The sequence below is a fragment of the Apaloderma vittatum genome, unplaced genomic scaffold, assembly GCF_000703405.1.
Source record: "Apaloderma vittatum isolate BGI_N311 unplaced genomic scaffold, ASM70340v1 scaffold40993, whole genome shotgun sequence".
NCBI lineage: Eukaryota > Metazoa > Chordata > Aves > Trogoniformes > Trogonidae > Apaloderma > Apaloderma vittatum.
This window is the reverse complement of record NW_009708184.1, coordinates 47,156-60,645: the sequence shown is the minus strand read 5'-3', so window position 1 is coordinate 60,645 and position 13,490 is coordinate 47,156. Positions and strand designations below refer to the sequence as shown.

The window sequence follows — 13,490 nt, the reverse complement described above, 5'->3', positions numbered from 1 at the left end:
CTAAATCACGACATCACAAGTACCTGCATCCCGAGAACCTGCAGTGAGGGCTTATTTGGCCTGCTTCCAAGCAGGCCCAGCTATGCCTGTGCCATCCTTGGAGGTGACTGTCTAACTGTCCAGAACCTTCAAGCAACTGACTCTACAGCTTAAACTATCCTCACCCAGCAATGTTTTCCTAAGTAGTCTGAATCTCTCCTGCTGCACTGAAGTCTACTTTCTGACTGCTTCCACTGCTTTCTAACCAAATACAGACACAGAGAAAACATTATTCTCCTTTTCACATAAGCATGTGAAGAATTTGAAGGCTTCTGTGCCCAATTCTTCTATTTTTCCCTAGCCTACACAACATCAATTATTTCCCTCAAGACTAAATGAAAAGTGGAAGAAGAGTAAAAAGGCAGTTGCAATTATAAAAATGTATTACAGCTTTGAATTTCACAGTGGTTGTGTTTCTACTATACATTTGGAGACTTAGTTCTAAAATACAAGTGTGACAAACTTTTGTGATCTCCCAAGGCCAAGGAGTCATCTTTGCTATTCAGTGGCCCCATTTAAGGGATAGCAGACCTTGCTCTCTCGCTTACTAGAACAGCACTTTGGTAGGGCAGTTGAATCTATCACGTCATCCAAATTTTAAAGAATGTTTGCTGGAGTGGGGAATGGAAAAAATGATATGGTTAAAAGTCGATCCCTGGACCAGTATGAAATCAGAGCAAAACCAAAGTGGTGGGTTACCTGTTCCATTTCCATCTAATCCCTGCAAATGAGGAAAACTGTCCACTTCCCAGGGTGAACTGGCTGCAGTCAGATAGGCTGTCAAATCACTGTAGCTAGTGTTTTCTGGTAATTTCACAGATCTTCTCTGAAAGTGAACTTGTGGCTGAGTCCGTGCACCTAAAAAATTAAAAGTGACTCTGTATCCAAGGCGGACAGAATATTTAGAATCATAAGAACATTCACTTTTTTTTTTCCATTATAAATTGCAATAGCTTGAGAAGGACAGAGGCATTAGAAGGCTATTATGAAAAAGGAGGAAAAACAGTATTTTTACATTTATTTTGAACTGCCATTGTTTTTCCGCAAGTATTACAGAGCAAAATTGCGAAAGCACATAATGTCAGAAGGTTTTCTGACAATGTTATTTCCCTGGATCACATCCAATTTCATTACGTGTTTCTTGTAATGAATATAACTGAAATTAAAACTGAGTTCAGAGGCAGGGCATGTGAAACCTTAGCAAAGCATCCAGTTCACCATAGTTGTTTAAACCTATTTCTTCTGAAATAGCCAGATAAATGTAGTTTATACTCTTTAAAGTGATATTCTACCTATAGTCCCAATTCACTTGTGTAATTTCTGTATTTATTTTTTACAAAGCTTTGGACACGATAACTATCTCTAGTATTGAGATAATAGTCACTATTTATTTAAATCACTGGATAAAAAGATTCACTTGACAACATTTGGTGAAAAGAGTTTCCATATTTTCCCATGCAAAAAACACATCTAAACAGAACCAGATTACTTGGTATATAAGTTTTCTTTCTTTTCCTCTGTCTTCTACGGTTCTAGTGTTTTGGGTTTTTTTCCAAGATCCCTAGGTGTTAATTCAAGGGTCTTTGCTGCAACATGATTTGAGACTGTTTCATGCACAATGGCATTTCTTGTCTCATTTACATCCCAGTTTATAAAGTCAATAGTATTTTTCAATGGCTGCTCACCATTAATGCTGTTTAGCAACACACAGCAAGACTCCATCTGCAAGTTTGTGTGTGCAACATGCAAATTAATTTTTAAATCAAAAGCTATTGTATTCTCCAGAGCTCATTTTAAATACTCACAGAACACTCCCCACATGGCACAAAATCAAGAGGCAAGCAGTTTTTTTCTTAATTCACATTTGACTACGTTGTTCAAAGATGTCAACTCGAAACAATTTCACTTCTTCTCCCCTATTAGTTTCTGGCAGCACTTTTAAGTTACATGTAACTTCACTGCGAGAAAGATTAAAGAGCTTGACTCATAACTCTTCAGCTTTATAACTGCCAATGTCATTATAACCAGGAGACTGGCATTTTTTTCTTGCATTATTTTCCAGCAGGAGCTCTAGCTACAAGAAAACATAAAATTCCACAGAACAAACTTTGTACTGGCCAACAAAAATTGCTATGTAGGTGGGCAAGTATCTCAAAAGAGCTTATCATTATTTAGCTGTCACTTCTCTGGTAATTCTGCAAGAAAAAGATATAAAACCTTCTCTTTAAAAAAAAATTCTGAAACATTTAAGTATTTACAGTAGGTTGTCAAGACTGGCAGCATCTTTGAGTGTTTGACATAGTCACTCAACAACACCTGTGTGAAGCAGGAAGAAATCTCCCTTAAACAATTTCTAGACTTAAATGGAAAACAACATAAAAGACTAAATAAATGGACTGCAATGAACTCGGGGAAGACTTATCTCCTGACTGTTCTGCAATACCATTGTAGTTTGCTGTACCTCAGGGACAGATCTGCTCAAGCACTGGGGAACCTCTGACTGCATGGCTAAGCAGGCTCCTATGGGATAAGCATCCACAGGAAAAGAACAGAAAAAAACCCCAACAAAGAAACTGGCATTAGGATTATCACTAACAGTACAATGTCAAATTGTAGGATTTTCTGCTGTCTAAATCTCTGTTTAAGATGAATTATTCAAGTTGCAGAGAACTGGTATTATATTTTTGAAGATCTGAACTAACTGAGAATTAAAAAACAAAGTACCTGTTGTTGAGTCTGTAACACAGTAGTTTATGTGAGTGGTCTTGTGTTTTCTATTAAAAAAAAAGGTTGTTTTGTAGCACTGCAAGAGCCATGAGCTGCCAAATTTTAACTAGATAGGGACAGCTCAGAAAGCCAACCTCAGTTTCTGGAACCCAGCAGGTAAGGCAAAGTGTTCCTATGGCTGACCTCCAAAGCTGTCAGCAATCAGCTTGGATGCAAGTTTTAATGTGGAAGGAACAGCCTCCTCTGTAGATAGTGCATGTACAAACAACAACAGAGTGCAGAGAAGTTAATTCACACCTCAGATCAACCAACTCCTTGATATTGATATTCACCCCAAACCTGTCACTCACCCTGACTCTCCCCTCTGCTCCTCATCTGGGTCTCTCCGAATCTCTCAAGCAACTTCAAAGGGACAGAAGACTGGGAGTTACCAGCGAAAGGCTTGTGAGAGAAGCAGCTACCAAGGCTTTCGCCTTCTCTTACCACTTTGCTATAATATAATCCAATGTACTCCTTTAGCGGAGGTCATAGAGGATTTTGGGGTGTAAGTTTGGGAACAGACTTTCTGAGGGATTCTGAAATGGTAAAATGGAGAGGAAGACTTGTGCTGACCAGAATCCCACGTCAACACCACTGAGAGTGGATTATTACTATTGCTTCTTACTGAAGAGATCTAGTTTTGACTTATAAAACTCAAACAAAACCCAGGCACACTCAAGTAGGAAACGTGGCACGTGAGCTCTCTCCACTTGGTGAGTGACACGAGGTAAAGGACTGCTCAGCACCGATCTTCTTTAAACATCCTCTTGCCCACACACTGGCAACGATTCAAATCCTGTCAGCTCCAGGTTGCCAGCGCACACCTGAAGACAGAACCATCTCAAAGTATCTTTGTAAGGCATCTCTTGTCAGGCCGGAGGAGTGACAGGTGGCACCACATGGGCATTCGAGCTTCAATCTATGTGAAGCAACATCTGAGGTATCATCGGTTCATGCTCTGATTGCTCAGATGTCAGAGGCGGACAGAGGGTACCCACACAGCTCCCATTCACTGAATGCTAAAGTCCACTGCGCCGGTATTAAATAACTTAAATGACCCAGTGGCTGGCAAGCTCCATCCTTTCCAATTACTGGCAGAGCACAGCAGTGGATTGCAATGCCATCAAGAAAATGAAGCTGGCTGCATTAACTCACACAAACTTCTCAATTACATAATAAGTCGCTTGCTTGCTTAATTATTCAAAACCAACTGGTAACTTACTGTACTAGATAGACCTTTTTTTTTTTCCCTTTGACTGGTGCTTTAAGCACCAGTGTTCCCAGTCTGTTCCTCATATAATGAGTTCTATTTTGCTCTTGTTTTTGCACTAAGGTAACTCCTGATCAGTTCTTTTGAAGCACCCTGAAGTTACTGGGAAATAAACTGGAGAAGTAACAGAGAAAAACTGGGTCACAAGGACTTTGAATCGAGACTAGAAAGGCTCCATTCAAAAACTGGTACAATGTCTAGGCTGTCTTTCATTTAGGTTTCATCACAAGAGAATTCCAAAAAGGAGCGTGGGCCAGTCCCATATAATAGCTTTTACTGGGCAAGACTGAGAGTCCAGACCACTTGCCTCCTTTACCCTCTCTCTCTGCTACACCAGCAGAACCAGTTATATTGCCCTAATTTAAATGTATTTGGAACACCCTGGATCAATTAATTGAAGGGAGCATGATTATGTGGAAAATACTTGAGTGTCACTTGGCCTTTAAATGTCCCGCTAGTCTTTTAACGTCTGCTGGTTTTTTTGAAGAAAGGAAGCTGTAAACACGAAAAGATTGTTCTTTTTAAGTTAATTGCATAATATCAGCACATTTGCATAAGAATAAGAGTATTTATACACCATGCTAGTAGAATACTGTTGGTAGACATCATTTCATGTTTTGTCTAACGGAATCCCCTGCAGTTTAACACAGTCCATCGTCCATCTCATTTACCCCATTACATAAAGTCAGCTCTCAAATTGCAGGAATATACATATGGCAGCTCTGCTATTCTCCAGCTTCTTCTGCGCATTCCACCAATTACCTAATTTGACTAGTGCTTTTTCAGCTCCAGTCCTATCTAGTGCTACCATTAATGAAAAGCCTATTGTGTCTGGATGTTTTCTAATTGTAAAAAAAATATATCAGGCAGGCATAATTGTATTATATTGCCTCAGATAAAACAAGGTTATCTTGGAATATTATCGAAGGTAGCACTTCCCTGTTTGTTAACTATGTGCTAGAGTTGAAAAATCATGGTAGTTAAAGTATATGTGAATAAGACACAGTTTATGCACAGTTACAGTGCTCACAGGGATGCAAGTTTTAATGTGGAAGGAACAGCCTCCTCTGTAGATAGTGCATGTACAAACAACAACAGAGTGCAGAGAAGTTAATTCACACCTCAGATCAACCAACTCCTTGATATTGATATTCCCCCCAAACCTGTCACTCACCCTGACTTTGGTTTAACAAGGTATCCTAAAAAACTTCTGTTCTTTTGTTAAGAGACTGACCTCAGCTATCACATCATTTGGGCTAAGTCAAGTCAGATCCCTAGGTCGGACGAACATTTTCTTCTTTTTGTGCAATGTGAAAACAGTGTTTATCTAACTGATCCTACAGTTGCTTTAACTTCTGTATTCGGCCTTACAAAAAGGTGATTCGATCTTTATTCTTCTAATACAGTAGGTTTCATCCTATAGTATGTAGGTTGGCAGGCAGTCTGATAAGGGGTCCAAAGGAAGTACTTATGAAAAGTAAGTTTATATAGGGTATACAACAATGCAGATATGAGAAATTTTCCATTTTTCTATGTCTTACTTTTCTAAAGCATTCACAGTAGGAAGCTAGAAACAAAATAAAACCAGAGAAAATTCTTAGACAATAAGAATATCAGAAAATGTTTACTGCAAAGATGGTTAAATGAGTCTAGATGAAAAAAAATATCCATTGGATACTGAAAGAAATTTAATCTCTAGCTCTCAGACGGCATAATAAAGTCCAAACTTGTTTTTTACCAAGTAACTCAAATTCCTGCTCACAGCAGTTAAGGATGAATTTAGCTGTTAAGCAATTTGGTAAAATAATTCCACAGAGGAGCACTCCTCAGGGAACTCAGAAGAACTCCCCACAACACACCAGTCTCACTCGTGGGATAGAGTTCAGAAAGTATCCGGCTGTCAGGCTTTTTGTTTAGTGTCACTCAAATTTCAACTCCGACTTCCAAAAACCAGCATACCTTGAAATCCTGAGACTATCTGGACTACATCGTCATACACCATTAGAGTAGCTGAGCGTTCAGGAAGAAGGCCGAGACTCAATGAAGAGAACACTGTGGGAGAGAAGTGGTTTAAGTCGGATATATTTGAATTCTTACAAACATAACCCAGCAACATCAGCACTTACTTTCTCCTATAGTTTTGCAAAAGCAGGCCACCCAAACTATCAAAATCATATTGTATACGTGACAGAAACCATGTGCATTTTCTAAATCAAATAATTAAATTTCCAGGGTAATTATCATTGAACTACACAACACATTCTATGCTTTGACTCCTGCAAGTCATGCATGGTAGCTCCAAGTACAGAAGAGCGCAGTGTAAAGCAGGGGTTTGGGTTATAATTCCCAGCTCCACAGAAAGACTTCTTGTTACATAACGAGGAGCAAAACACTAACTCAGCCTGACTGAATTATTTTTCTGTGAAATGGCTATACATTCTACCACAGGGAAATTTTAATGAAACTTAACTTTTAAATACTTTGAGATGCTTACATAAAGAGTCATATAGAAAGGCAAAGTATGATGAATAAGTCTGAATAATTCGCTTTAAAATACAGCATGTCCTTACTGAGTTACCACCTACATTACAGAAGTGCTATATATATAGCAGAACTACTGTCGTTTTACCAGTGGTGCAAAAGGGGACAGATAAATGGCATTTGCTGCAAGAAATCTGCCTTCAAGGACCTCCTTTGCCACTGCATACTGACATTCCGTACAGGGGGCTGTGTCTGTGTGTGCACACATCCTTGGAGGCTGAAGAACATGATATAATTTCATGCCAAGTTCTTCAGACCTAGAAGACCAGAAATATGTGTGGAATTAGCCACCGAGCACGCCTGGCTCCTGCGCTCATGAAAACAGGAAGAAGTAGACCAGCCTGCAGTCCTTGTGCGGCTTTCAAAGACAGAAGGAGAGGAGGAGATTAATGCAGACTAGGAATTTTTTGGTAACTGGGCAGCATCTCACATTTGCCCCTGCAAAGTACTTATCCCATTCTGCAGTGATCACAAGCTGAGGAAGACATTTCCTGAACCAACTAATAACAGAATGGAGCAAGCTCTTCTGATTTTCTGGAGCTTCATAAATTTCCTCCAAATTAGTATGTACTACTTAATCCAAGAGATCATATAGACGTTAGCTACAAATAGGGAGAATGTATATTATTTCTGTTTTAAGAAATATGTTTTTAAAGATCATAAATTTTGATGCTTGGGAGAAGTATAGGAGAAAGGAGGAGAAACTAGGAGAAACACACTGATAAGCACTGCCATCTAAAAGACTGTCTTAACAACATATATGAGCATTAAGAAAAGAAAATAAAAAAGCATGTTATTTCAAGTACAGCTGAGAATTTTCTTTCCAATGCTCTACAAGTGAAACAGATCTATACATCAGGCAACACAAGTCAGAAAACCTCATGGAAGTAGCACTAAGGGCACACAATTACAAAATTTGTTTGTCTTTACTCCAGTAACTTAATTTGCATGAAGAAAGCCAATATAATTTAGAGACCCTGAGGAGCTCTATGCAATAAACTTTGCCAACATCTTCTTCCATATATGCCAGACTATAATGCATATATAAACTCTAGACTTCCCTCAGACTTTTGTGCACATTTTTTTCTCAGCAAGACAAAGGCAGAAAGTCATAGTTTTTAAGGCAAACAGGATGACTGTGATGATCCAGTCTTATTCCGGAACTATAGTCTTCCCTGAACTAACTACTGCTTGATCCAACAGCAGTGCTCAACCTAGAAAACATGTAGAAAAACTATAAATTTTTTTTGAAGTAGTCAAGTGGTAAGGAAGACACTGCAACATCAATGTTCTTGTAAGTAATTATGAAGGCAGTTAAATTATGTGCCTTTTTACCCATCAAAATTTATCAAGGTTAGACTTTCAGCCATTTGATCTTTTTATACAAGCCTGCTAGACAGAATTCTCTCTTATTCATTTCCTGTTCTCTGTGTGGGTACCTGATGGACTATGATCAAATTACCCCACGAACTTCAACTCTGGTGAACAAAAAATAAGCACTTCCAAATCTTTCCCTGTAAGCCATATTTTCCAATCTTTTCATCACTCCTGATATACGCCTGCAGTTTTAAACACTTCTTTTGAAGCACGGATCCAGAGCTCAACACGCATATGCCTGAGTGGCCGCACCAAAGACAAGTTCTGAAATACTATATTCCTCTTTCTCAGTCTTTACCTCATTTTACAGCTGAGGATCAGATTATTCTGCTTTCTTGCAGTGCTGCATTGGAAGGTTATTTTCAGCTGTTCACCTACCATGACTCACATGTCTTTTGGAGAGTCACTGCTTTCCAAACGAACTCTCACTTCCCAGTAATTCCATGAGCATCCTTTGTTTCACCACAGAGAATACCATGGTTTGCTTTGACTGACCCTACCAGCTAGTCTGAACTGTGCTGTCTCAGCAGCTCTCCTCTCTTCACTGCGAAGACTACTCCAGAAACATCCTCTTAAATACAGACTACCAGTCATATATTTTTTCTTTCCAATTATTTACAAAGAAAAATCTATGCGTAGCTAAGAGCAGACAGATGAGCACATCTTCCATCATGCACACTTCAACAACTCAAGTGATGTTAAATTAATGAACTGTTAATAAGTGGAGGCATGGCTCTGCTGATAAATAGTTTAATGGAAAAAAGAGATCTTAATCTTTTCCTCCTACCATTTATCACTATGTAAATAAATAATCCTCCTGCTTAAGTGGCAAAGAGCTAGTAATTATTTTGGTTAATGTAAGAAAAGTTTATTTCTGCCGAATTATGAGAACAGAAAACCCTCGACGCTTACTCCTTAAAGCTACTACAATAGTATCATGAGTTCAGTGGCTGCACAGTTTTCAGCATAAGATTCTAACTAATGCACATTGACTGTGATGGAAGAATCCTGACCCTTTGGCCAAGTCGTGTTACAGCACTTGGAGCATTACCACCCTGTAGCTCTCAAACCTGCTCCCTATTTGTGGTTATCCTTTCCATATTTGAAGTAAACGTATCCACAGTTCATTTGCCCCAGCACACAGGACGGCACATTAGCTTAAACCACTGCCCTGGGTGGGACGCTGCTCAGAAAGGCATCTCTGCCGGGTGGGGTGACAACTACAAGTACTGTTAAAAGGTGTTTTTGGGAAATAAGGATCCCACTGCACGCTACAAGATCCAGATTCAAATGCGCTGCCTGTTCCCCACATTCAATCCGGATTAAAAATAACAGCAACAACAAAATGTCCATGGTTTTCAAAGCTTCTATACTGCGCTGCTTTACAAGGATGACAGGGATTTAAATACAGAGCATTTAAATACGAATAGATCTTGGAAAGTTTTTTATAGACATCTTAGTCAATACAAAAAAATAACAGCCTAAGTATCCTGGGCCTGAACTTTTATGTCATGTCCTTTCTAAGGAGTAATTCAAAGAACAACCCTATCAAATCTACATGGGGTGCATCAAGTTATAACTTGTTTTTTAATCAAAGAAAGGATTAAGTTCAAGGTACAGAAAACAAAAGAAAGGAGTCTACTCCCAATTAAATCAATGGCAAACTATCACTTTCAATGGGGGAGGATCAGAGGTGAAAGGAATCTATTTTCTGAGTTAAGATCACATTTCAACTGCGGAAAGAAAGATTTTGTGGAAACTGTATACAGTTACTGCTCTTTAAATTTCAATGAATTACCAAAACAATAACATCATGTTCGATCTCCTTCCCTCAAAATCAATATTTAAGAAAAAGCCATGGAAGAGTAGGCTGCATTCAAAGGATGTAGGGTGAGTCAGTAGGATATGAGACACAAGGCAAGTAAAGGTTCAAGCAAGAAAAGGTTATTGCATGCTTTAATCACATATGATTGTGTCTTAAGGGAGTGCATGAAGGATGTTGAGGAAGGTGCTTTTCATCTTATTTATGCAGTAAAAAACACCAAGGAATTTTCTGAACAGTCACAGAACAATTATGGCCAGAAGGGACCTCTGGAAGTGACCTGTTTAAATGAAGCAGGGGGTGTCCAGCTCAGTTTTGAGTTATCTTGATTCTGTGATCTTCAAAGATGGAGATTTCACAACCTTTCCAGGCTACCTATTGCAGTATTTGATTACTGCTGCTGTAAAGAACAGCAAAGAACTGTTCCAATTTATTTATTTATTTGAAACTCTCCTTGCTGCAACTTATTTCAGTTGCTTCTTACTTTTTCAGTAAGGACCTAAGAACCTGGCATAGTCTTTGTTAAAGCTCCATTAAGTAGCTGGAAAACGCAGCAGAATACAGCTGAGGAAATGTGGAAGAAGTCAGTCTATCTTATCTGAAGCAAGCAAATGCAGATAAGTAAACAGCATGTTGAAATGCCTAAAGCATAATTCTGAGTTTGAAGAGATTCAAGTTCCTTTTCCCATCTGAAAATACATTTGTACTTGACCTTGCAGCAAGTCACACAGTCCCTCTGGCTATGTTGATATTAATAAATAAAATGGAGCCAGGGCATGGGACTGAACACTGCCCTGTGATCATTCACGTTATTTAAACATTGGTGCACTTAAAACCTGACATGGCTTTGATCTGGGCTAATTATCAAATTTGAAGTGATATTTAGGTGTGACTTGTGTATAATATAAGCCTGGGACCATTCCCAAACTATTTGGACCCTAACTGTAGCTGGAGATTAGAGAAGAAGAAGATGAAAAACAGGGATGTGACCTAGATGTTACATCTCAAGGTCTGAAAGCCACCCCCAATCGGTTCTATTTAGCAGTACAGAAATAGTCTTCATGACTCAGCCTCCCCTTCTGCACAACTAATCTAAAGTCTTCCACTTTCCATAAAAATTTGATGCATTCTGATAAAAGCTAACATGCAAGTATTACTGTTACATTTGTTTGCCTGCAGAAGAAACAAACCATGCTAATTACGTTAGAAAATCCTTACATCTGGATCACATAACTGCAGACTAAAACTGTTCTATGGACACAGCCAAGAACTGAAAGGCAAGGACTTTTTTTGTACTGTACAGCCTACGGTGCAACGGTTGTTGCTACACCTTGGGAGAGAAAGGAATGAGTACATCACAGCTGCTGAAACAGCACTTGGAAACAGCATTCCCACAAAGAAAAAGATCTGGAATAGATCTGCGTTTTCTGTGGAGCTGTAAGAGCACCAACAGTTGTTTGAAAACCAATGTAGCACTGTATCAAGGACAGCCAGAAGAAGAGTAAATCTCTGCACAGCCCTGATGCCACAGTTTAACTGAGGAAGAATTCTTGCTTTTTTGAAACACACAGATGTTCTTCCTCCCACCCAGGATTGCAAGCATTAAAACACATCATACAAAACCGTGTAACTTCCTTTAGATTCAAAATCTTACCTCAGTACAAAAATAAAGATCTCTTACCAGGCAATCTTACAGGTTTCCATGGTGCAGAATTTGGCACATATGCATGTTTACTAGCAGTCACTATCAGCTGATTGCCCAACTTATACTGAAACTTGAGGAAGGCAGTGCCATCTGCTCCTGAGGTTCCAGATGCAATGGAGATCTGGTTGGTAAAAATCTCAATGAAGGCTTCGGTTACTGGCTGACGCGTGCTGGCATCGCTTACGTGGACCTTCAGCGTTACTTCTGTAATGACAAACAACCAGAGTAATTATCATCCACGAAGCTCCTGCAGGAGGCGGCAGTCAGAACATGCTAGCACACCAACGATCAAAACCATACTTGGCTCACTGCTAACCTCCGACACTTTGGTGCCACATATGACCTCTTGTCCTGGTCTGCAGCTCCCCATTTCAGGCTGTCACTCTTTAGAGACACTGCAGATTCTGCCACAAGACAGATCAGGGCCTGAATTACTGCCCCACTGTTAACTCCAGCTGCAGAGCGCCTATAGTCCATCTGTGAGCCATATGCAGCTGGGCAGCACATCACCAGAGGCAGGCAATATTCCCATTGATGGGCAACATGTCAGTCTCACAGGAGCATTGTAATTCTGAATGCGTGTGCTATCAAACTTCATGCTATCAAACATTCACGCTATCAAACATTCACAGATAGCACGGCATTGTCACTCTCTGTAAGGTCCCTGCCTTGCTGTGCCTCTGCTCTGGCCAGCCTTCTCCACCAGCAGCAGGGAAAGGCAAAGGCACAAATGGGTTGTGCTCCCTCATCCCTTCCCCAAAACATTTCTCTCTTTGTGTAGCAAAGAAACAGAGGAAATCTGCTGTGACAGAAGCCTAGGAAGAAAGTGGGCAAGGGAGCAGGCTTGTGTTACAGTCGGAGATATTGAAGCCCAGTGGGAGAGATTGTCCCAGCTGGCATAGGACTTCCCTGGTGATGCCTAACCAAGACGGTGAAATCCCACAGGATCAGGTCCTTGTCCTCAAAGTACAGAACGACCAGAGCAGAGTGCTGGCAGTGGGGAAGAGGAACAAACACCTCCCCTGTCCATCTCCCTCTTCACTGGTCCTTTTTCCAAAGACGTACAAATTCTGCAGCCCCTCGTGACATCTGCTCATCAGCCGTGGCACTACCTATTACCTGTCCTCTCATTCAGCTGGTGTGTATGAGAAGCAAGGAAGAGATAGTTAAGGCCATACAGAAATTGATACATCTTGTAGCCATGCAGTCAGAAACTAACACAATGGTCTACATTTTCCTTGAGTAATTTGTTGTTTTTCCAGAAACTAATTACTTGTTTAAACATTTCCAGATGTCCATATTTGTCCACACTGGGGCACTCCCAGGACTGAACCACACGTTGTGTCACCAGGCCTTCATTACATAAAGTGGAGCGGCTTGTGAAAGACAGTCCCTCTGGAAGGCATTCCTCTATATCTACTATTATTTTCCTGCCTCTCTGATAGTTCCTCTGCCTCATGCTCTCCAGTAGCAGCTGTTGCCTTTCTTCAATGACTTCTATGACTTAAATGCAAAGCTGTGTTCAGTAGACTCAGCAATGGTCCAAAGCCTCCACTAAGCCCCTCCTTGGATTTATTTTTTACAGTCACCTTGTTCTCGTAAATGAGTACCCACCTCCCTCTTTTCTCTCCCACGCTCCCCTTTCTCTTGTTCTTGTCCCTGTCTTTGGAAATTCTGTTTTTCTTGCATGAAGTCCCTCAGCTTACTCCATTCCCCAAGACAGTATACAGTATTTTGCAAACTGCCTTTCTGTGTCAGGGGAATTCAGCCACTAACAATCAAATGCTCATACTCTGCGTGTAACTCATTTCTTCATGAGCAGCCCAGAAAAGAGAGCATGACCTCCTTTTCATAAATATATTTTAAAATAATACATTGATTTCTAAAGAACAGTATTGGTGGTACAGTTTTGTTACATTATTACTGTGCATTATGATTTTAAGAACTTATTTTAGTGTAAGCCCTGAGCC

At 40.0% G+C, this 13,490-nt stretch overlaps 1 protein-coding gene across 1 annotated transcript; it reads right to left on the bottom strand.

The window, feature by feature from the left end:
* Positions 1-738: 738 nt before the first annotated feature.
* On the bottom strand, positions 739-11,890 carry LOC104271707 (protein FAM171A1-like; the record flags this gene model as incomplete). The annotated part of the gene is made up of 4 exons (XM_009866456.1): positions 11,821-11,890; positions 11,497-11,724; positions 6,035-6,127; positions 739-897 (listed from the first exon to the last, which is right to left on the bottom strand). Coding segments are annotated over exons 1-4 (550 nt in total), but the record flags the coding sequence as incomplete, so codon positions are not given.
* Positions 11,891-13,490: the final 1,600 nt, after the last annotated feature.